This window comes from Pelobates fuscus, chromosome 1, assembly GCF_036172605.1.
Source record: "Pelobates fuscus isolate aPelFus1 chromosome 1, aPelFus1.pri, whole genome shotgun sequence".
Classification (NCBI taxonomy): domain Eukaryota; kingdom Metazoa; phylum Chordata; class Amphibia; order Anura; family Pelobatidae; genus Pelobates; species Pelobates fuscus.
In genome coordinates this window covers 168,878,704-168,903,465 of record NC_086317.1, presented here as the reverse complement: position 1 = coordinate 168,903,465, position 24,762 = coordinate 168,878,704, and the positions used below count along the sequence as shown (strand labels likewise).

Below are 24,762 nucleotides of genomic sequence, written 5' to 3'. Positions count from 1 at the left end.
GGGCTGCTGTATAATAAGATTATACTCTGATTATGCTCAGAAATTCTTACACAGACTGCATCTTATTCAGAATTTCCAATATTCTGTATGCAATTAATAATAATTACCAAAACTCCTCAAACTGCACCAGCACACTGCTAATTTGAAGTGTACTGTGGGTTATCCACTGACAAACTGCTACTTTGACTTTAGCTCTAATTTCTCAACGAGAATTTAGGGAGGGAGTTAAAAACTGAGAAAAACAGAGGGAGAAAGATAGAGATAGGGAGAAAGCAATGGGAGGAGGGGCATACACTGATGCAGTCAGCTTGCAGCATCCTGGTACACACACTCTTATATATATCCACACACTGAGCCTGCACCTCCCTCCTTGCTGCAGCTTTCTGTGTGATGTGAAGAGAGAGAGGCAGAGGTACCCACTGCTCTGGCATCTTCCCTGGCATTCAGGTAAGCTCTATGGCATGGCACTGTGCTATGATGGACTCACCCCATATTCTTTAATAGGGTTAATATGTATTTGTTGTTTTATTACTTCAAACCACTTAGAGCTGTTTATATATGTTTTAAAAGGTGTTTCATTGAGGCATGGCTTTAATATGGGAGCAAGGATGGCAATTTGCATGCAGATGTAGGGCTTTTATAATTGGCATGCTGGCAGTGCAAGGCAGTCCTGGAGGAGTGCTGGAGGGCATATACTGGGCATATATCTCACCTAGAGGCATGTATCACTAGTGACATAATGCAGTCTTGTACTCCTATTGCTATGTATAGACAGGGACTGAACATGTGTTTGCTAGATCTTGGCCTTGTTAATTGGAGAGCAGGTTGTACTGGGGGTGGACTGGCAGAGTCCCTGTGTCAGTACATGATCCAGATATGTGCTGCCACTTTAGGAAGACAGCATGTATATCAGGTGTGACCTGACTGCCTCCACTTTGCTTATTGATGAGAAGGAATGGGTAACACAGCTACTGGGTCATTTGTGCACAGAACAGGCCACGTGTTTACATTAAACTGTATAATGGGCACAGTCTGGCTGAGCAGAATTGCAAACTAAATGAAGGTTATTAAGATATGCTGAGAGATGGTGAATACTGTACACAGGTGCATGAGTCATGTGGCCAGGCAGGTTTGACCTTTAACCTCCCACTGCCTGAGTGGTGGAATGAGAATGATGCTCATATTATTCATGTGACTCAATGTTTAAAGGAAAACAACTTTAGGCCCAGGATTGTGTAGTATTGCAGAAGCTGGTTTCTATAGGCCTCACACAATCAGAGTCAATTTAAGACCATAACTTTATAGGTGCCGAAACATACTCAGGTTTGGCAAATGGCTCCTGGGCATTGCATAGCTATGCTTCATGATTAAGTCCCTAACATATTTGGGTGGCAACAAATGTGTTATGTCAGCTCGTGACTTTTCCAATTCTTTGTTTCAAGAAGAGGAACAGCTTATGTCCTGTAATAGATGTCCAGGGACATTATAACATCGGCAAACAAATACAAAGTGCTGGGAATTCAGTGTGGTTCAAAGTGAATTTAAAATTGTGGACCAAATTAGCAGAAATGAACACATGGCAGACATGGAGATCAAGTTTGTTTTGACAAATCATATATTTAGCCTAAAATTTGAAATTCAATTGGAATTCCTGGCAATTATTACTTAAGGGAATAACCCTGACTTGCACCACCACACATATCACTATAACTCTACGGTTTAACTGGTTTGAGAATGAACAGCTCACAACATGGGCAAAGTGCCCAGTGGAAAGATTGAATTATTGTAGTTATTCTGGACATGTGGTTTGTTGTTCTGTCTATATGTGTGTTTGTAGAACTCATGTGGAAACTGTTTGTGTGTTTACAAGATGTAATTTATAATTTAAAAATTTATTTACCTTTAACATTTTCTGAAACATCCATTTTGCACTAAATAGGGAGTTGAGAATCTATTTATTCGGCTGTTAAAATAGTAGTACTGGTAAGCATTTAGAGTTGAAATATTTTTTTCCATTGTGCTATTGTCTTACATTTTTCATGTGCACCCTTAACTCATCACAACTCTTGAAACCAACCACCATAACAACTTGAAAACAGTTGGACATATAATCAGAGGGCAGCGACACATTGGCATGTAGTGATAATGATGCCTCTTTATGATTTCAATAAAATTAACAGCAAAGGCATATTGTTGAGTTTGGGTTTGTGAACAGTAAATTGACAACATTTTTATCCGTTTATCAAGTGATGAATGATAAATTACTGATGTCGAACTGGAATTAGGAAAAAGGAGCATTACTACAATTATGCATGTACTTTATACATATAGATTTATAATAATATGAATTTATTAATAGAAATACAAGAGACAATCAGTTGCACATGAAGCACACAAGTACATGACATGTTGAAAGTATTAAAGTTTTAAAGAAAGTTGTAATTGAATTGTTAACTTTCTTTAGCAGAAAGTAAACAAATGAACTACAGCTCCGTGAAATATTGCTGTGCCCATATATCACTCTGAATGAGAGAAGCTCTATAAACACTAAAAAAAATAAAAAATACAATAAGCACCAGTCACTTCCTGGTTTGACAAGAGCTTATTACAAATCTTGTACAGCCCAGAGTTTAAGATGAAATGTGAGGGCTCACATAATCATACCACATAGACACACATATGCACTACACCATACCCCCCCCCCCCGGCCGAATCTTGGGCGACCCCGCTACGTACACTCATAAGGTCAATAGGCTAGGGGTAAACCCCACTGTGGACATCACCTACAGAATAGCGCACCACTCTACCCATACCCACAAGGGGCACAATAATTGCTTCCCACTACTGTTAGACCTAATGTTGTTTATTTATTTATTATTGCTATTTATAAAGCGCACACAGATTCCGCAGCGCTGTACAATTAGTGGAGAAACGTACAATATACACAGACAAATACAAGAGGTAAGAGAGCCCTGCCCGTAAGCTGATATCTAGCCATTGGAGCTCTTTTATACAAAGTGCTTGGCTAGATGGCCCGTGAGCTTACAATCTAAAGATTATAAAAATTATGCAATGTTCTATGATGCCACTATTGTACTTCCTGATTGAAACCCATGCGAGTAACAACTATTGTGGTGTTGCATTCACTTGTATCTTCTCTTTGCACAAAAGCAAAAAAAAAGTGCTGTTCAATTGCATGCCATGATGCTGTACAACATGTACTATTCCATTGGCTGGTACCCGCTATTGTGGCGGTACAAGCGTGTATGTTAAACCTAAGCACTGCAAAAATAAAGAATTAAAAAAAATTTAAAAAATAAGATGAAATGTGAGTAACATTTGTACTGTTATTTTTCTTTTATTATGTTTGCATATTTTTAATGCATTGTTTTAAAACACATTTTGTAAATGAATAGGCCAAATCCAGCCTAGCCCTGTCATTTGTATAATTTTGGTAGAATACTACCTTTCCAGTGATAAGAAAATCTTCCAAATCGAGTCATGTTTTTGTGACTTGGGAACCAAATTTAGGCTAAAGCAGCAGACATGAAATTTAAAAATATCCCTCAGTTGTGACTATCTTTGTAAGTTTGGTTTGGTTTTTACTTCCTAACAGCTTACTGTTTGCTCGTTCTGTTCATAAAATACAATGTGCCTTGTACTGTAATGTTGCACTTCGTAGTGAATTTCATATTTTTTATATTTTGCATTTATACATAAGAGATGGTTGTTGGAGGAAAATCCTGGTAACATGTCTTACATACAGATTCCTTCTGTATTTGTGTACATGTTCATAAATGCAACAGCTTCCAGCAATGATATAACTCATGCCAAGCAAGGCTGTCAAAACAGGATTTCTAAAATATAAGCAGAAATAATAGAGGCTCTGCATGCTGAAGGTGACTCATTTTTATGTATTATATAGATAATGCATGAATAGCTTTACATAAAACAATACATTAAAATAATGCATTCATGAAGTTTCTGCATATGCTGTAAATCGCTTTGTAGCTTCTGAAGTGAATTATTCTCAAACCAGGAAGTGGCTAAACCAGCAACTCAAATAGCAAACCCATTTGGTGGGTTTCTGCTCAGTTCTTAAGCTAGTTATAACGCATCTTGTGACATTACTGAGATAACCTGAACCATTTGCATCTCAGACTGTTCCCACTCAAAAGGATGGTCCAGATCCAAAATGCATCTCTCTGCATGAGAGATACAGCAACATCAGATAATTGTATTGACTGTGGTGGACCCCGTCATTGGGGTGTGGCTGATAGCTCTCTTGGTTCAGTGAGCAATTTGTCCTATAGTCAGTTTGCAAAACAAAAAAAGCAGAGTACAAGAGAATACTAAGAATGGACAACCCAGATAGCTTGCCCTTCATTTGGTCCCCACTAAGTTCAGCCAGTGATGATACTACAATTTCTATGCTGAGCTTATCATATAGATCAGTGTTCTCCAACCAAGTCTTTATGGACCACCAACAGTCCAGGTTTTGTCAGTATCTCCATTGGAATAAAACAGGGAAATACATAAATCCTGGACTGTTGGTGGTCCATAAAGACTGGGTTGGGGACCACTGATATAGATCACTACATGCTAGTGCTCAACGGGGATATTAGGAGTTTCTGAGCATTGTATCTCATTTATCAGCTTTCTACTACATACCCCCCCCAGTTATCCTGCTGTTCTGTTGCCCGGCTTCTAGGGACACCAGAAAAAAACCCAATGATTGCAATATGAGCATATCATAAGATGCACTCACACTGTAAGCATTGTATTAAGGGCAATACGCACATGCCAGAGCCTTTTATAACTTTTATTGCCCATTGTGTGTCTTTGTCACATCTCTCTCGGTCTACCCTATCCTATGTCCAACTTTAATTCCAATGTTGGATGGTAAACTCCTATAGAAAGCTTGGCTGTGTAGCCCAATGATGTTATGAAAGAGGCAACTTCTTGTGTGATGCACAACAGATGTTATAATATATCATTACCCGTGTGTAAAATTATCTATGGAAGATCCTGCAGTTTTACAGGATCATCCATAGACTATGTAATTGTTTCATTTGCTCATAGGCTGAAAAATAGCTTACGTCCATCATGTTCAGCCTTTCTCACATCAGGTTTTGCTGTTGATCTAAAAGAAGGCAAAGTACCGTATTTTTCGCTCCATAAGACGCACCTCACCATAAGACGCACCTAGTTTTTAGAGGAAGAAACCCAGAAAAAAAATATTCTGAACAAACTGTCCCATAGTGTTTCTTACTATGGGACAGTTTGTACAGAATATTTTTTTTCTCCCCTGTCCCATAGTGTCCCCCCCTCCCCATAGTCTTCATCTCCCCCCCTCCCCATAGTCTTCATCTCCCCCCTCCCCATAGTCTTCATCTCCCCCCTCCCCATAGTCTTCATCTCCCCCCCCTCCCCATAGTCTTCATCTCCCCCCCTCCCCATAGTCTTCATCTCCCCCCCTCCCCATAGACTTCATCTCCCCCCCCATAGACTTCATCTCCCCCCCCTCCCCATAGACTTCATCTCCCCCCTCCCCATAGACTTCATCTCCCCCCTCCCCATAGACTTCATCTCCCCCCCTCCCCATAGACTTCATCTCCCCCCCTCCCCATAGACTTCATCTCCCCCCCCCATAGACTTCATCTCCCCCCCCTCCCCATAGACTTCATCTCCCCCCCTCCCCATAGACTTCATTCCCCCCCTCCATAGACTTCATCTCCCCCCCTCCCCATATTCTTCTCTTCTATCCCATATTCTCCTCTCCCATACTGTCCTCCTCCCCTTGTCCCATAATTACTCACCTGTCTTGTAGCGTTTCTCGGCAGCACAGGGCGCACCGCGGTACTGGAACTTGAATTTCATGTTCCGGTTTCCGGCGGGACTGAAAGGAAGTGCGCACTCAGCTTGTGCACACTTCCTTTCAGTCCCGCCGGAAACCGGAACATGAAATTCAAGTTCCAGTACCGCGGTGCGCCCTGTGCTGCCGGCCAACGCTACAAGACAGGTAAATAAAGCTTCATATTCGCTCCATAAGACGCACAGACATTTCCCCTCACTTTTGAGGGGAAAAAAAGTGCGTCTTATGGAGCGAAAAATACGGTACTCACTTTGAAGCTCTTTACAATTTTGCAGCAAACTAGGAAAATTCACAGGACACAACTTATGGTGGATGAAGCCACCAGATCTGAAGATCTAACCAAAGAAGAATATGGCAGCATATAGGGGAAAGGTTAAGATTGGTATATCTACTTTAACTCTCCCTCTCTGGTGCCGCCCTGAAAGCAGATGTCAGCTTTTATAAATGTGAAGGAGATGAGGAGGTATCAGATAAACCTGACAGATTTTCTTGCAGCTGAAGGATACTACTCACACCATGTAGTAAATCTGGGACCTTATAGTTATTGGGAGCCGTTATTTACAGTATTTCTTTTTGAGTGCTTCTTCTGAAAAATAACCCTGCATGTAATATCCATTGATCATTTGTGCACACAGCTAGTCTTTCAGCTAGGAAAAATAAACCTCTTATTGTTTCTCATCTTTGTGTCGACAATTCTGTCCTCCTGATTTAAAAAAAAAAATAAGGTTATGCATCAAAACATAAGGTTATACCCCATGCAGTAGTTTTCTTTCACTCACTTGCCCCCTGGAGTTGCAGCCTGACAGACAATATGATGCTGTGTTGGACCATCTGTTGCCGAAACATCATGTTGTATGTGTAACGTGCCTTGGGCAAAGTGCTTATATATTTAAAAAAAAATTTTTTTTAAAGAGTTTGGGAACAAGACAAAGATGCAGTGTATCCTGCTGTGGTACCAATCTGCCTCGGACTCAGACCTCACACACATCTTAGAAAACATACTTAGAGACAAGAATCATATATTTGTATAATTTATTTATACAGTGTCAGCAAATTCTTATTTAATAATGAGTATGACAGATATTAGGGTGTTGGATAGAAACAAAGTGATTCACTACATTTAGAGAGTGCTGCCCTTACTCTTACTATGTAAAGGGACAGGTAAGACACAAGGTGCTGAAAAGATGTTAGCAGGTCAGAAACATTTGCAATGTTACTGTGAATATGTCAAGTTTAAATGTTGTATTAAAGGAAAACTATAGTCACCTAAATTACTTTAGCTAAATAAAGCAGTTTTAGTGTATAGATCATTCCCCTGCAATTTCATTGTCATTTAGGAGTTAAATCACTTTGTTTCTGTTTATGCAGCACTAGCCTCACCTCCCCTGGCTATGATTGACAGAGCCTGCATGAAAAAAAAACTGGTTTCACTTTCAAACAGATGTCATTTACCTTAAATAATTGTATCTCAATCTCTGAATTGAACTTTAATCACATACAGGAGGCTCTTGCAGGGTCTAGCAAGCTATTCACATAGCAGGGGATAAGAAAATCTTAATTAAACAGAACTTGCAATAAAGAAAGCCTAAATAGGGCTCTCTTTACAGGAAGTGTTTATGGAAGGCTGTGCAAGTCACATGCAGGGAGGTGTGACTAGGGTTCATAAACAAAGGGATTTAACTCCTAAATGGCAGAGGATTGAGCAGTGAGGCTGCAGGGGCATGTTCTATACACCAAAACTGCTGCATTAAGCTGAAGTTGTTCAGGTGACTATAGTGTCCCTTTAATGTTGCTGCAGTTAGAACACAGCAGATTTACACTGACATTAACAACAAGCAACGCTTAGTTTTAACAACTGGAGCAGTAGTGCTTAAAATCTAGATTCCTAGATGTTTCAAAACTATAATTTCCATGATGCTTTGCCATTTTAAAGTACGTATACATCATTTGGTAATGTAGACCATCATGTCTGGGAAAGAGCTGCCCCTCCAAACTCATAAATAACGTGGAGGTTATGGTGCCAGGAATATCCTGATGCCCCCATTGTAAGTAGTCACAATATTTTTCAACAGTTTGACTTATTACCTGGGGTCTACCACTTAATAACTTCTGGTGGACCCCAGATTAGAAGTTATACCATTCAAAAACAGTTTGGCTACCTAGAAGGGGGAGGTGGGGGCTTGACAGGGCACTACTCGCATTATAACCACAAACTGTAGTGGTTATGGTGCTTGCCACAGCTTGAGAATGTTAGTTTGAATTTTGCAGAATTTTTCATATCACCACATTTCTCTATTTAATGAACAAACCCTTAATTGAGACCATTATACTGCTGAAACTATTACTATTACATAGCCTTATCTCATTTTAAAACATAAATTCACAGGGTTCTCTAGTATAATCCATCTGGTTAAATGTGACCAACTACTTTCACATTAGTTACAGTCATGTTTATTTACTAAAGTGGGAATGTAAAGTGAATTTAAAAATGTAGGGAAAATAGACGAATTTAAGAAATATATATATTTCAACTCAATTCCGTTTTCAGTATGGCTATTTTGGGCAAAATTTGAAAAGCACTTTAAATTCCCGGCAGTTCTCATTTTGGTGAATAACCCTAAGTGTGTAAGATCCCTACCAAAAACATAATATGGCGTGTATCCTCAAACCGTGACATTGGCCCAAGCTTTACCTTGAGATGGTCATTTACCAGAATCACATCAGAATTATGGTGACTGCCATTCAAAATGCATTGAAATATCTCTCTCGGACAGAAAGTCACAAGCAGATAGTACAGATAGTTTTAGAATAGATGAACTCTTGAGCGAAGTTCTGATTGAAATCAATAGGCTTTCAATTTGGAACAGCTAGGGGACGTTTGAGATTCTTGGCAGGAGATGAAATCACTGTGCACTCCATCCTTAAACCTGTACAAATATTGCCTTGTTCCATGGTCTCTGTACACTAATAGAGATGGCAATAAACTTAGATTCTTAGAACTCTCACACCACATGCTACTTACTGCCATATGTAATCCTTTCCCTTGCAAGCTAGTGTTTAAATATAAGAAGTGACTTTCATAAAAGGACCATCTTTAGTGCAAACCCATCGCAGTGAAATTTATGAATACATATCAAAACAGTGTTCACAATAAAGTAACAATAAATATAATTATCCAGTCTGGTATAAAGTTGGGTTTAGTTTTGTGTGTGTGTATGTGTAGACTGGATTGTTATTTTTATTGCTACATTATCATATACAGTTCTATGTATTTATTGGGATGAATTTATAATAAATACTGTACTTTTATGAAATGTATTTCTGAATGTGCTATAGTTGTATTGTTAAATTAAAATGTGCCAGGAAAACAAAGCCGTTTTCTTGGCACTATAGGTTTAGTAGGGCCCCCCTCCCGCGTGGATGAAGGGGTTAAAACCCCTTCAGCCACTTACCTGAATCCAGGGCAGTTGTCCCTTGGCGCTGGGCCAGGCTCCGCCCACGCTTCTCCCCGCCGATGTCAGCCGGCAGGGGAGATCTAACGCACATGCGTGGCAATGGCCGTGAGCGTATTAGACCTCCCCATAGGAAAGCAATGCTATCCTATGGGCAAAATCTGACACTGGAGGTACTCATGCAGAGTGTGAGGACGTCTAGCACCAGATAACAGACCACAAGTTGGTTTGGATTCCACACAGGGCAGACTTAGAGCTGCAATGTAAACATTTCAGTGCTCTGGAATTGCAGTGTTTTACATTGCAGCACTAGGTGCAAAAGGGACACAGCACCCAGACCACTTAATAAGCTTAAGTGGTCTGGGTGCCTATAGTGTCCCTTTAATGTGATATTTGACGGTGCTCTTAGTCTAATACTAGCATGCAATACTTTGTTCATACAATTGATAGAATCCTTTGTTGGAGGTGTGCTTCCTAAAATAACTATATTGAACCTTGTGTTTATGAATGCTAAATTTAGTTTAGTATTACTTCAGATTGTCCCTATGCCAGGAGCACAGAGATTGGAAATGCTGTTTGCTACTTTTTCTCCTCCTTTACTGTGCAAGTGCCTCTGTAGCTAAACATATATTGGATGCATTGTAGCAGCAAAAGTAGGGATTTGAGCACACCACTGATCTTCCTTGCAAGCTGCAGTATGCACCTCTAATCTGTTACCTTATTTTAATTAGGTAACTGGTGTATACGGACATTGTGCCTATATACAGATATCACATGATGGCTGTTTTCTGGAGCTGCCTTCCTAAAAATGCCACATGATCTGTAAAGCACATTCCCTTGGCACTTTGACTGTATAATGGTAGTCAGTCACCTGTGCGAAAGTGAAAGTGAAAAAAGTATTTGGTAACCCATGTCCTATGCCTAAATGGGTCCATATGTCAAGTAACCGTAGTAAAAAGGGAATCCTTCAATTCTATTAAACCCTGACACCTGTGAAATGAGAATGAGTGGACCCTACTGCTTCTTTTCAGACACCACACCTGTACACATGATTGAGAATGGATTAAGGACCACAGTTTGGTCTTAGTGTTATTGAATGATTTCTTGTTTGCTTTTAACAACTTAAAGGAACAATCTGAATGCCATAACCACTGCTATGTATTGTAGTGGTCATGGTATATAGAGTTTTGTTGTTCCTAGACAGTCATCAAGTGGTTTGACAAAAAAATGCTCCTCTTCTAGCACCATATTTGTGTCCCTTCTATTGCAGCTGAGAAAAGGCAGAATACTATGTTCTGCTATTTGTGCAAACCTGTACACATTTAGGTGGCAATGATAGATTGTGAACACTTGCAGTTTTATCAGTGCCATTCAATTGGTACTCATAACGGGGAAATTAAGACTTTTAGTGCCAGGATAATTTGTATGAGAATAGAACATACAATGCAGCTCGTATTATTTATTTTATATTCTTATACAACGTATTTAAAGGGTTACTGCAACCCTATTTTTGTGATATATTTATTTAGCTTGTCCACACCAGTCTGTCACTAAAAAGCCTTGAAAAAGAAGATAAAACTTACTTCCACGTCCTGTCCGACGTCACACCGCACCACTTCTTCCCTTTCTGTGGTCCATTCAGATGCTTCTCGTAGAGTATGAACGTGCTCTGAGCAGGAAAAGGGTTGGACAAGTGAGGGAGGCCATTTAAAGAATATATATAGATATTCAATGTATGGAGGTTGGAGGGATGAAGAGGAGATCTAGACTTACCGTTATAGTTGCACTTCTAGCACTGCCCGCAAGCACTGAACTTCTGTCACAAGCATGCAGTATGTGCGGAGCAACGGATGGAAATTTTGCACAGAACTGACATTAGGCAGTGTTCTGGACAGCGTAAACAATGTGTGCTGGGTGTATAACTAGCCCCTGGCACAAAAGTGTATAATTTTTATTCTGTGCAGCCTTTCAAACAGAAATGCTGCACTTACAGATTCTTACCACCATGACCACTTACAGAAACAGAAGTGGTCATGGTGGTTGGAGTAACCCTTTTATTAAGAAAATACCCCAATGATTGCAATATGAGCATATCATAAGATGCACTCACATTGTAAGCATTGTATTGAGGGCAATAAGCACATGCCAGAGCCCTTCAACATTGCTCTGCCTTTTATAACTTTTATTGTCCCTAGGTTGGTCCATTGTGTGTCTTTGTCACATCTCTCTCGGTCTACCCTATCCTATGTCCAACTTTAATTCCAATGTTGGATGGTAAACTCCTATAGAAAGCTTGACTGTAGCCCAATGATGTTATGAAAGAGGCAACTTCTTGTGTGATGCACAACAGATGTTATAATATATCATGACCTGTGTGTAAAATTATCTATGGAAGATCCTGCAGTTTCACAGGATCATCCATAGACTCTCTAATTTGTTCCTTTGCTCATAATGTACGTCTATCATGTTCAGCCTGTCTCACACCGGGTTTTGCTCCATCCAACAGAAATGCTGCACTTACAGATTCATACCACCAAGACCACTTACAGAAGCAGAAGTGGTGATGGTGGTTGGAGTAACCCTTTATCACTCTATTCTGAGTGATGCGTGTTTTATTATGAGCATCCTTGGTGAAATTCACATGATTGTGATATGGTATAATGCAGACTCACTGGAGCCTAGTCTGTCCTCTCAACAGAGTTGTTGAACCTTTTCTTAAGGTAATGAATGCATTACTGCTAATTATTATATTCCATGGAAACTAGCATTCATATTTTATTAAACGGAAAGCAAAGAGACTTTGAATGTTTTTAATAAAGATTATTGAGAATATGTAGATTTTTAAGTATGTCCTGTTCACTAAACAGTGAACAACTGACTTTTTATATTATGGCCAAGATAGTTTAGTTGAAACATTAAAGGTTAAACTATGATATACATGCTTTTATATATAAAGTGACATTGTTAAAAGGTTGGAAAGTACATAAACTTTACCTAGTCCAAGATATATCTCAAGATATAAGTTAGGTGGGAATGTTTAAGGTACAAGTCTAGCAGGGTTCGCTAATAAAGTAAGAATTCAATGTGTATTTCAACTTTAATGCTAGAATACCCGAACAAAAATCACAGACGATCTAGAGAATGTTTACCCTACAGCTATTTTGACTTTAAATTTAAAATTCGCTTTGAATTCACTTTACATTTTTACTTTAGTAAATAACCCTGTATATCTTTTGAGATAGGTTCTATTCGATGGTGTATTTGGGAAGAATTTAAATAAACATAGTTATACTATCTTTGCATTAAAGGCAGTGTGGGGGATATATGAGATCTAACACACACTAGGTATTCACTTAAGTGAGATTTGCCAGGAATTTAAAGTAAATTTAAAATTTAAGTCCAGAGAGCTAACAGGAAGCATAACTTATATGGATAATTTTTCCATTTCGGCTATTTGCCCTTAAATTTAATTTGCTTTGAATTCCTGACTGTTCTCACCATAAGGAGTAACTTTGACAATTTTCAGTTATAATATACTGTAACACTTCTGCCTTAAGGGTAAATTAGACTTTGCCGTTGGGTTAAAATTTACATTGAATCCCAAGAAACAGCTGGTAATCACCCAATGTCTAAGTATCACTGAAGAAAGGAAGTTGGCAAGTAGCATTATTATTATTATCATTATCGGCAATTATATAGCACCAACTTATTCCACAGCTCTTTACAGTATTATGGAGGTGGTAGGAGAAAGAACATGGGAAAGTTATACAGGGACGGATACATGGTTAAATAACATATTGAGGGATGGAAAATGTAGAGTGAGTAGTTGACACGATAACTGATAAGCAACATGGGAGGGGTAGTGGGCAAATGGCATGGGGAGTAAAAAAATTAACAATCGATGAGATGGTAATGGTGGAGTGTAATGTCAATGGTTTTGAAACAAGGATGATAGTGGCAAATGGTAAGGGATGAGGAGTGGTCAAGTGACATGAAGAAGATAGAAGTCAACTAGTGAAATAAGGATATGGACCTGACACTGGGAGTCATAGAACCTGATAACCAACAATTAAAGTGATCTCCATGACATTAATCACAGCTACAGCTACTCAGTTTATGATAATGATTTGAAGTTGCACTCTCTGAATGTATCAGGTTGCCTTTTAACTTTTATTAATTGTCTATTTGTCTCTATCCACACACTTGTTCCTTAACCAAAATTTAATTTATGGGTACTAAGCGGCTATCCTTGGTCAACAATATATTGCCACAATAATCAAGCAGACATTGTTAGATTATCCAGTTGGTTTCCTAATTTCGATCCCATGATCTGGTTTGGTACAGACTAACTTAGGATAATGGGAGCTAAAATCTACTAGACAGTAGATAGAGCTGAACAAGGGATCATTGGCACTCTGTACAAATTTTAACAATGCCTTTACGTCCAAGCATGAAGAAAAGATGGTACATCTACACTAGCACAGTACATATAAAATGGTGTTTACACATTTCCTCATGGTTCTTCCTGACTCTGTCTCTGTCATTTGCCCAATCCTTGGCCAGGTTAATTCCAGTCTACTGGCCACATGCCACTTGTATCCTTCTCTATGTCACTTGCCATAGGCATTTTTCCCCTTTGTAATCATTATATCAATCTTTAGAAATATATTTTTTAATATATGTGTCATTCCTAACGTTATTTTAGAGAACATTTTTTTTATGAATTACAAAACGTTTTCTCTTATACATTCTTTTGTCATATATTATGCATGCATGTTATATTCATTGTGTATATCAATAAAAGGAGCAAAATAAGGTTATTCCAAGTTATGATCCATATTTTTACAACAGTCCAAAAGACATAATTTAAAAATGTGTGTGTGTGTGAATGTGTGCATTTTATCCGTACGTGAAACCACGGATCCCAAGTAATCTTGTTAGAAGCCGCAAAGATATGCAGTCTCTGTGTACATCAAATAAACCTTCAGTTGGAGATATTATACAGTTTCAAAGACAATTAGACTCAATTTCACTTATTAGGGTGTCATTTACCATTAAACTAACTATTCTAATATTTTCATAAATCTCAACCCTATTCTCAGAGATGCACTATGTTATTACAATGGATGTCACAAGATTGAAAGTGACATTAACAGGAAAGTGAAGGCACTCAAAGCCCCCCCACCCCCACCCCATTCTTAATCAATTTAAGAGGCTGTTCTGTAATGTGCCTTATGGTAGGATTAACCGAAGAAGGGAGGCAGCGGTCCTCTAGTGTCTGATAAAGATGATTCAGGGTCAAGTGTCATATATATGTGTATCTTCAACAAACACTAATGGAAAATGATAAATCAACTCTTGTCAGCCTTCTCATTACACTCTAAGTAATGTCTCGTAATCTCAGATGAGATCATAGAAATTAATTAGGGATGAGACTTAATGAGATGACTTATAGCGGCTGTGCTAGAGGTCCAACTAGACCACAGCTGATGCATTTTATATCGTTCCTTAAATCAGATATATTTATGATTTTTAATCACAAAGAGATGTGTCATATTAGAGAATTATCTATTTAACTACAGGTCACAGTATGTGCAGAGAAATTTACTACAAAAAAACTTACGTTTTGTTATTCACAAAAACAATAGGCATTTTATGTTTAATAGGCATGGAAGACTTACTGTTAGAACCTTTCATAATGTAAAATATGCAAGTAATAACTTACTATAGTGGTTTATTGCTATAACATGGTGAGAACATGCATTTGCATTTATTCATTCTTGATTTTTTTTGTACCCCTGTGTGCCTTACCAGATAATTTATTTAGTATGTATTTTTCGGTTTGTTTTATTATATTTAATTTTTTTGTATACTTAAAATGTTATCTGAAAAGAATTCACATTGAGTGTGGGAAGATGTTCTTCTATTACATTATGGTTATTGTTGCTCAGGGCCCTATGCATGGTACCTGATTGGGACCCCCTCCTGAGCCATGGGCTCTGTTTCTGTGAGTGATGTGTGTGTTGTGGCTCAATGTTGAGTGTGCAGGAGCTTAAAAAACAGTTTTAGGGGAGGCTGACTGTTCCTGTGCATGCTGATTGTGAGTAGTATGTGTGGTGACTGAACTGCATTTGTATGTAGAGGTGTCTAAATATTGTGAGTATGTTCTACCATAATTGTCATTATTCTAAATTACATTTTAATAGCAAAAATTGTTATTCGTGAGTCACCTAAAATGTCCCTAAACAGCTCTGCTACACCCCCAGCCACACCCCTAAATATAAAATATCCCTTTTTGTACATTTGAAATGTTGGGGAGCGTGTATGAACCTTTTTTTTTTTTTTTTTTTAAATTCTTTATTTTTGAGGTGCAGATAGTTAATACAAGCTCTTGCCATGCCCCGACAGCAGGTACAAGATTGGTAAAATACATACATGAACAAGTATAAGGCATAGAAGGTCATTGCACACATTTTTTAAGTTAAGTAGCTAGTTCACTGAGTAGTCAAACATGTCTAAAGTGTTTAGCAAAACATAAGATGAGGTCTAAATGAGTTACATAGACATGTGAGTGGGTATGTGAAAATGAGTTTCAAAGCAAGCTGGTGAGACATGACTATTAAATGTTAAGAAAGGAAAATAATAAACTGGTAAAGTATTAGGCAAACATATGTGTCAGAGTGAGGGTAGGTTTACAGCCTATTTGAAAACATGCCTAGTGGTTGCAATAAGAAAGTAGAAAAACATAGGATTAAAAAAAAAAAAAGGACAGGCACACTGGCTAGATACATACAAATGCTGTGTCTATATGAACATAGTGCTTTCCGCAGAGACCCCTTCATGGCGTTCCACTGAGTTACACAAATTGTGAGGTTTAGAGAAGCTTGATGTGTCATAGACTGTATCAGGTATTAAGGTAAAATATAGGACAAATAGACATGCAAGCAGAATGCAATTTGTACAGTTAGGGTAGCTTAATCAGTGATATGTAAGATACCTACATGATGGTCTCTATTATCAAGAGTATGTGCCGTGTAAAAAATAAAAGAAAGAAGCCAAATTGGCTAAAATGAGGGATAAAGAAAATAAATAATAAAAATAAAAAGTAAAATAATAATAATAATAATCATAGTAATTAAAATATAAAATGAGGAACTAGTAAAAAGTACAAAGCATGCTTATCAGCAGAGAGAGGCCATTAAGACCTTCATGTGGTGGGATGACTGTGTCCACCCAGACTGCGGCCCAGGGCCCGAAAGAGAGTCCATGCAGTCAGCCCACACCTTTCACCGGTTCAGCAGGGTCCCACAGAGTAGTCTGAGGTCTTCGTGTATCTCGCCCGTGCGCCTGAGGGTCATCCTGGCTCTTCACCCAAGGCTTCCCCGACTGAGCTGTCTGTACAAGGAGAGTCCTGGTTTCATGCTTCGCGCCAAACGCACTGATGTGCTGTTTGATCCGGGTAGGTCAAGTAGAGTGTTGCTTTCGAGGTTTGCGGAGTAGCCGAGGAGAAGGGACACCCTCCTTGCCTCCATTAAGCCTTCGCTTTGATGTTTGGCCCACTGCTGGCTTTGCTGGCTCGACCTCCCGCGCATCTCCTTTGTCTCGTGGTCGCTGGGGTATGTCAGCGGGTATCTGCTCTTGCGTGGCACTGGGTAATCTGTGAGCCAACTTGGCCCAGAAAGATGCGATCAAGCTCCGACATGCTGTGGGATAGTGGGCCCGATGCACTTAAGGCGGACTATGCGCCTTTTATTTGTACTTCCAGTTCTTGCTGCAGCAAGTCCCAAGGGTGCACGTATGGTCAGTCCTGCTGTAGGAGTACCTTGCATGGCGGCAGGTTTGGTAGTCGCTGGCGGGGGTAATTGCTGTGCGATGTCCCGTGTCTCCAGCCCCACAGCCACTAACGGTCCGGTTTGGTTTCCGTCGCTGCTCGCAGTTGACTTGGCTTGCGTCGTGGACCGGTAAGAGATCGCCTGCAGGGCTGCGGTGTGGGGTGGGAAAGCCACGGACTCATCAGTCCTCCTGGGCATCACGCTGATTGTTGAGAGCTCGGTGGAAGAGCAGTTCTCTCCGCTGATTCCGGAGCACATGGCATCCGCCATCTTATGTGCTGCGTCCGGGCACTCGAGGGTGGTGGTGGTGTTGTTGGGCCTTGGACTCATTGCCTCTGGGTGAGGACCGGGATCACCCCCACCGGTCCATAGGGTCTGGGTCTCAGGCTGGGCACCGTTAAGCAGGATAGAGGGGCAGCGGCCGTCCACCCCTCTCACCGCCGGAGTAGGCCTCAACTGGGTCATCGAAGGTCTCACCTCCAGGGGACTGAAGCTCGAGGAGCCAGCCTCGCCCTGGATCCAGTGACCCCTCAGCACTGAGGTCCAATGCTGTCGGTCTGTATTTAGGTAAATTTTCATGTTTTTCATGCTTAAAAGATTATAAGTTGCAGGAGCTGGTCTCTCTTGCGACCGCTCAGCTCGGCGGTTCGGCCCCGCCCCCCTGTATGAACCTTTTTAAATAAGAATCTCTGTATTCTTTTAATTTAGTTATAGATTTAGAGATTTCAGACAAGGCCAGGGCGAACATGGCAATTGAAGACGAGAAATAGAAACATTGCTTAATTTCTCTTCTTCTCTACATGTTTTATCTATTCTGAATAATAGGTGACAAAGACAGAGTTTATGACAAGGATTGACAGAGAGCTTAAATGCAGGATAAAGAGGTGTGTATTTCTATATTTTATTTTATTTTATTTTACTTTTAATGCCTCACAACTACATACAAACAAACACAGTGATAAGAAAGCCTAATCTTAAGTGACAATTCCCTATTAAATATAAGTGGAGTTTCTTAGGAAGCCAAATTTATTGTCAGAGTTCATTGGCTTTTTTAAGACCATGTCAGCAAAACAAATGTATTGGTGTCTTTAGTACATGATTTATTTTATTATCTCATTGGTTTTAAGACTATGTTCCTGAATCATGAATATCCAGAAAGTGAAACATTTTAAACAAACACACTAAATAAAAGAATAGAAAATTGCACTAATCAAAAATTCTATATATAAATATAGGGTTACCCCAGGCCAGGTCCCACCAAACTCTAAGAACATAACTGTACTCCATGAAATATATATTATATTTTCAGAAAGGTAGGATGAGCGCTTAATCTTGTGGACAAGGAGAATACACAGTATCTCAATAAATATTTTGCCAAGAATTCTAATTCTATTCCAGTTGAATCCAATACCTGTCACCAAACAGGATCCGTCCTGCCTACAAGAACTGCTGACAATGCTGTTGTACAATTCTGTACAGCCCAACGATATTTGAGTCTGCCCAGCTTCCTAATGTATTGTTTCACAGCTCAGTTAACCCAGATTGCCACAATAGCACATATAAACTAAAGTTGTACCTGACATGCTTTGACCTACTGCAGTATTATATGTGGGTACTCAGAGCTCAAAAAGCTCTTATAAAGCTTGTTGCCTGGCTTTAACCAATTGGATTAGGATTTGGCATACTCATTAGTTTAAGTCCCCTATCCTCTCCTTTTGTGTAATAGAACCTTTCTTACAGTTATGAGAACCTGGGACTTCTAAGGTATAGAATATGTAGAGATGCAAACATATATGGAGTTATGTAATCATATCCTATTACATGACCTGGCATAGGTCCCATGGTGGATTTAAAACCTCGCATCTATCCTTTTCTATCCCCTTCCTTATTTGCTCAGTGTTTTTGTTCTGTTTAATCTTTGTAGACATAGAGCCTCTTTCTCTAATGCCAAAATGTGACAGACCCGATTGTACCTTTGATACCTGTTTGAAACATTACATGTGATTACTGAGATTGTGTGTATCGGTCTCAAAATAACAAAAAGGGAACTTGACTATTTTCCCTATTCTTCTTTAATGTACTTATTTGTATATCCCCCAAATAACCTAAAAGCATTATATTACTAACTTAACTGTGATGTGACTATAACTGTTACATTATTTCGAAATATTGGGCAGACTAGATGGGCCGAATGGTTCTTATCTGCCGTCACATTCTATTCTATTATGAGTGGCCCAGCTTTAGCTCCAAAACCGTCTATGAAATACCTTTTGCAAGTATCCCTATGTTTTTTCGAAAACAATTCTTCACCTTTTGGATTTATTGTTTCCCCTTTTGGAATCCTGGTTCTGATTTATTAAGTTGTTTGATATATTTGATGAGCAAGCATGACTATGTTTTCACAGCATTTGCATAGTTCGTTTTATTTTTACTGTACACTTTTATTATATTGTATACAAATTCTTCTTCAATTATAAATATATTTAACTAGCCATCCTTTAGACTAGAAACTGGGATGCATCTTCTAATTTTTATTGAACTGTTGTACATGACAATGTTATTAGAAGGTTTATGGAGTATTAAAAATCATATATATTTACTAAACACAGTTATCATATTGTGCCTTAGTTTCTATAACACAATTAGTACTTTGAGCTGCCAATCCATGTAAACTGTGACATAACGATAAACAATGCTTCCCACCTTGCACTGCACTGTGGAATAAGTCAGACTCTTATAAATAAGAAATTAAATGGATATACTCGTAGGCTTTTCTCATCTCTTAAGAGGTTGTAAATGTGCCCCCTCCTGCCCCCTCCTCCTTATTCTATCCCATATGGAGCCTTTAGCAGAGTAAGTGTACTGTTAGGAGGGAGGAAGTCAGGAAAGGTGCATGGCAGGAGAAGGGGCTCCAGATCTCATTTTGGAGAAGGGGTAGTGTATGACCTACTGTAATGGATCAGCTGACCCCCTTGGGAGCAATGGAAAAGGATTAGCTAGTCTAGAGGAGCTGGTGCCTCTCTGTTTATATTTCACTCCACCCCATTACACTCCAGGGAGAAGGTCATTAAAAAAGAATTTATTAGCATGAAGTCCTTTTAGTCTGGCAGATTGTAGATGTCACACTGAGAGACCTGTGGACACATTCTTAAATAGTAGGAATTGACAGGAATACAAAGGGGCCTTTACAGAGACAGACAGACTGCCTATCTGCATGTTATATAATGACCCTGCTTGCATACATACGCTAGTTGTCTATTGTAATACATGACATCCATTGTTGGGACCTGTACTAAGGTCAGGGCACAAGCAGGCCGTGTATGTATAAAGTTAATGGCTTGCAATCCATATACAACTAAAAATGTAATATTGCTAAAGAAATTGTATTGATTTATTTTTCTTGTAAACTATGGACTTTTGCTGGGAAAAAATGAATTGTATATTTGTTATAATTTGTTCTAGAAAGATATTGCTGTCCTAGGACTGAAAGGTGAAGCTAAATATTATGAATGGGAACTGATACATATTGCTTTATAAAAGGGCTCAAAGTGCTGGGCTGTTTAGGTAACTGTCAAAACAACATAGAGATACAGTTACGGTAAAAAGAACAAACCTCTGTCTGCTTAATATGGGGAAAACATTCAACTGTGCTTTATACATTCTACACTACTGTAATCACAATTACAGTAAAATTCCTTATAACAAAAGATTGTATTATTTAATTCTCCAAGATACTTTCCATCTTGTCTATTTTTGTCTAAAATGTGTAGACCCTTTTTTTAAGTCTCCACACTTGCCAGTTTAGTTAGTAAACCCGATTGTTTGGTTTATTTTCGTTTACTTCTTGGTTTTGTTTGGATATAGACACTGTGGCCATTTTATTAGATATACCTATGCACGTGCTCATTAATGCAGATATCTATCTGTTAGACTCCATGCATTTCGACTGATCTGTCTCTCAGTCTCTGAAATTATCTGTCTATTCATCTATGTCTCCATCTCTGTGCCTATCTCTCTATCCGTATATCTCTCCGTCTCTCTGTCTATCCATCTTTTTCGATGCCTGTCCATCTATCTTTCAGCCTCTGTGCCTGTCTGTCTATCTCTCAGCCTCTGTGCCTGTCTGTCTGTCCCTCAGCCTCTGTGCATGTCTGTCTCTCAGCCTCTGTGCCTGTCTGTCAATCCGTATATCTCTCAGTCTCTCTGTCTATCCTTCTATCTCTTATTTGGTCACTTTCCTCTCTCTATATCCATATTTATTATCTCTCACTCTATCTAACGCTATTGAGATCGCTGTAATTATACATACATTTTAGAGTACATCAAATTGTTTCTGTATAGGTCTGCATGATCCTAATTTGCAATATGAGTTTTTTCAGACAGCTCTCTTTCTGTATACCTTTACACCAAGAGGCATATCATATCTGCCCTGTTCATTTTATTTATGTTTATATCCTGTCCAGTGTTCTCTAAATTCAGTGAACCATTTGTCACTTTCTTGTCTTCCTGCACAGACACACCATGCTGCCTCCCTCCTCTGCCTTCCTCTTCTGCTCTGCTTTTCTGTCCTTCACAGGTGAGTAGAGGGGGTACAAGTGGTCATAGTACCACCCTCTCATACTTCTCTTTTTCTTTTTTAGCATTTTAAAGCAACCAGTTTTGAATTACTTTTTTTCCTCCATATGCTCAGTTTCATGTTTCTTACATGTGTTCATTATTCTTCATTTGAAAACACAGAAGAAGTGATATATTTTCTTATATTTCCTCTGCCAGTGTTTTGCCTGGCGGTGGGATTTACAGGAGGATATGGTCCAGTTTTTGAGGAACAACCTCAGAATACCCTCTTCCCAGAAGGGTCTGCGGAGGAACAAGTGACATTGTCTTGTCGTGCCAGAGCTATCCCTTCAGCCACCTACAGGTAAAATAATACTGAGAGGGACTTCAGAGAAGGGCTACTAAACTGGTTCATGAATTGCAGGGTCAAACTTACCAGGAAAGGTTAAAGGATCTTAACATGTATAGCTTGGAGGAAAGACGAGACAGGGGGGATATGATAGAAACATTTAAATACATAAAGGGAATCAATACAGTAAAGGAGGAGACTATATTCAATAGAAGAAAAATTATCAAAACAAGAGGACATAGTCTTAAAGGGACACTGTAGTCACCAGAACAACTACAGATTATTGAATTTGTTCTGGTGAGTAGGATCATTACCTTCAGACTTTTTGCTGTAAACACTGCTTGTTTCAGAGAAAATGCAGCGTTTACATTACAGCCTAGTGATAACTTCACTGGCCACTCCTCAGATGGCTGTTAGAGATCCTTCCTGGGTCATGGCTGCCTAAAATGCATCCAAACAGTCAGTGTCTCCTCCCTCTGCATGCAGACACTGAACTTTCCTCATAGAGATTCATTGATTCAATTCACCTCTATGAAGAGATGCTGATTGGCCAGGGCTGTGTTTGAATCATGCTGGCTCTGCCCCTGATCTGCCTCTTTGTCAGTCTCAGCCAATCCTATGTGGAATCACTGTGATTGGATCAGGCTACCACTTCTGAGGATGTCAGCAGACTGCTTGTTTCTCTGAGGCAAACAGCATGCAGAACTACAGCTTCTGGCTTGAATACAGTAAGATTTTTCTATATTTATGGAGGCATGAGGGGCCCAGGGGGGCTAGATGGCGGTTTTAACACTATAGGGTCAGGAATACATACCGTATTTGTGTTCCTGACCCTATAGTAATCCTTAAAATTAGAGGGGCAAAGGTTTAAAAATAATATCAGAAAGTATGACTTTACTGAGAGGGCAGTGGATGCATGGAATAGCCTTCCAGCTGAAGTGATAGAGGTTAACACAGGGAGGGAATTTAAGCATGCGTGGGATAGGCATAAGGCTATCCTAGATATAGGATAATGCCAGGGTCTTATCAAAGTATTTAGAAAATTGGGCAGACTAGATGGGCTAAACGGTTCTTATCTGCCGTCACATTCTATGTTTCTATGACTTTATTTACTGTGGACTTGTGGCCTTCTGAGAAATTTCTATAGAAAGCATTAAGGAACAACCTCCATATCTTACAGTGAGCCCTTCCATTTTAAAATCATGAATGTGGAAATTCCATAACATGTAATGCAATTTTACTTACCTCTCCCATAAATTCTTACTAATTATTCCTACTGCATTGACTCTGGGAGACTGACTCACATTGACATCAGCAGGGGCTCGTCTCTAGAATTTATATAGGAATATATGTAGGAATCTCCCCCACATGAGTCCACACTGATCATTTTCGAGGCATGTTTTGGGAGATTGCTCAAAATTAAATAGGAATCATATGAAATGTGATTTAATTTACCTGTAATGTCACCTATTTTCTTTGTCGTGAATTCATTTTTCTTAAAATATATATATTTTTACATGATTTTTAATTAAAACAATATAAAACCATATAATATGAGGTAAGAGTAATACATAAAAAATTAAGAGAAAGCAATAACTACTTCAGTATTTGATCGATTGAGCCATGCACTTTATCTCAATTGTGACAGTTCATCTTTAGCAGGGAGCAAATATCCTTAGACAAATGTATCCATGATTGATCACTTATGGAAAGCACTTCTTGCATTATGTGTGTAAATGAATCAGCGAGTGGTAATGTGTAACCCGTCCGGATAAACCATTTTACCAATGCATTTAAAACTGCTATCTCCAAAGGAGTTCAACTGAAAATGTATCAGATCAGGCATGTTGTATGGTGCAATTATTGTCATAAATATGTTCATACGATGTGGTTTATTATAGGGACTGCTTTGCCGTATCAACATCGCTTTCAAGTGGCAAAGAGTTGCCATAAAAGTAGCTATCGAGCTAGAGACACAGCTCAACATATCATAACAAAGACCTGTTGCACTGGTTTTGTCATTGGATCACACTCATTATTCCCGCTGTTATAATCGCTGTAGGTGGAAACTCAATGGAACCGACTTGATTCTGGTAGCAAATTCAAGTTACCTGCTAGTTGGAGGGAACCTGGTAATTTCCAACCCAACGCAGTCCAAGCACGCAGGGACCTATCAGTGTGTGGCGTCCAACCCGAGGGGCACAGTTTACAGCAGTGAGGCTTTGTTGCGTTTTGGCTGTAAGTAAGATTTACCAGGGTTCTCAGACCTTGTACATCTCCACTGTTTAGTTCCCAATAACAAAATGAAATGTCATTTATATCTCATCGTCAGACCTCTATGAATTTCCCCCTGAGGAGAGGGGTCCTGTTAAAGTGACAGAGGGATTGGGAGTTATGCTTCCATGCAATCCACCACAGCACTATCCAGGTAATATGCATAATATGCATAATCGCTCCTTTAATTCTATTTTTTCTCTACAAGCAAAACCTACACAGTGTCATTATCTGTCATCACATACGTATTCCCCCTAATCCATTTCCATTTGCCCCATGACACTCTCTTCTTCCATCGATTCTTCTCCATGTACCTCTACCCCCCACCCCTCCCAACATTATCAGTCCAGTCACTCTCCCTACACCAAATCCATGTAATATGTCCACCTTTATTATCCTCAGTTCAAGTGACTCTTTGCTTGAATT

At 39.2% G+C, this 24,762-nt stretch overlaps 1 protein-coding gene across 1 annotated transcript in view; it reads left to right on the top strand.

Annotated features, from left to right (window-relative positions):
- Positions 1-355: 355 nt before the first annotated feature.
- The window catches only part of CNTN2 (contactin 2), a 91,973-nt gene continuing 67,566 nt past the window's right edge, over positions 356-24,762 (top strand). Inside the window, exons 1-5 of the mRNA XM_063452168.1 lie at positions 356-447; positions 21,674-21,735; positions 21,933-22,077; positions 24,125-24,300; positions 24,395-24,490. Coding sequence (XP_063308238.1) covers positions 21,681-21,735; positions 21,933-22,077; positions 24,125-24,300; positions 24,395-24,490 — 472 coding nt within the window. The 5' untranslated portion in view covers positions 356-447; positions 21,674-21,680. The remainder of the gene's footprint in view (positions 448-21,673; positions 21,736-21,932; positions 22,078-24,124; positions 24,301-24,394; positions 24,491-24,762) is intronic.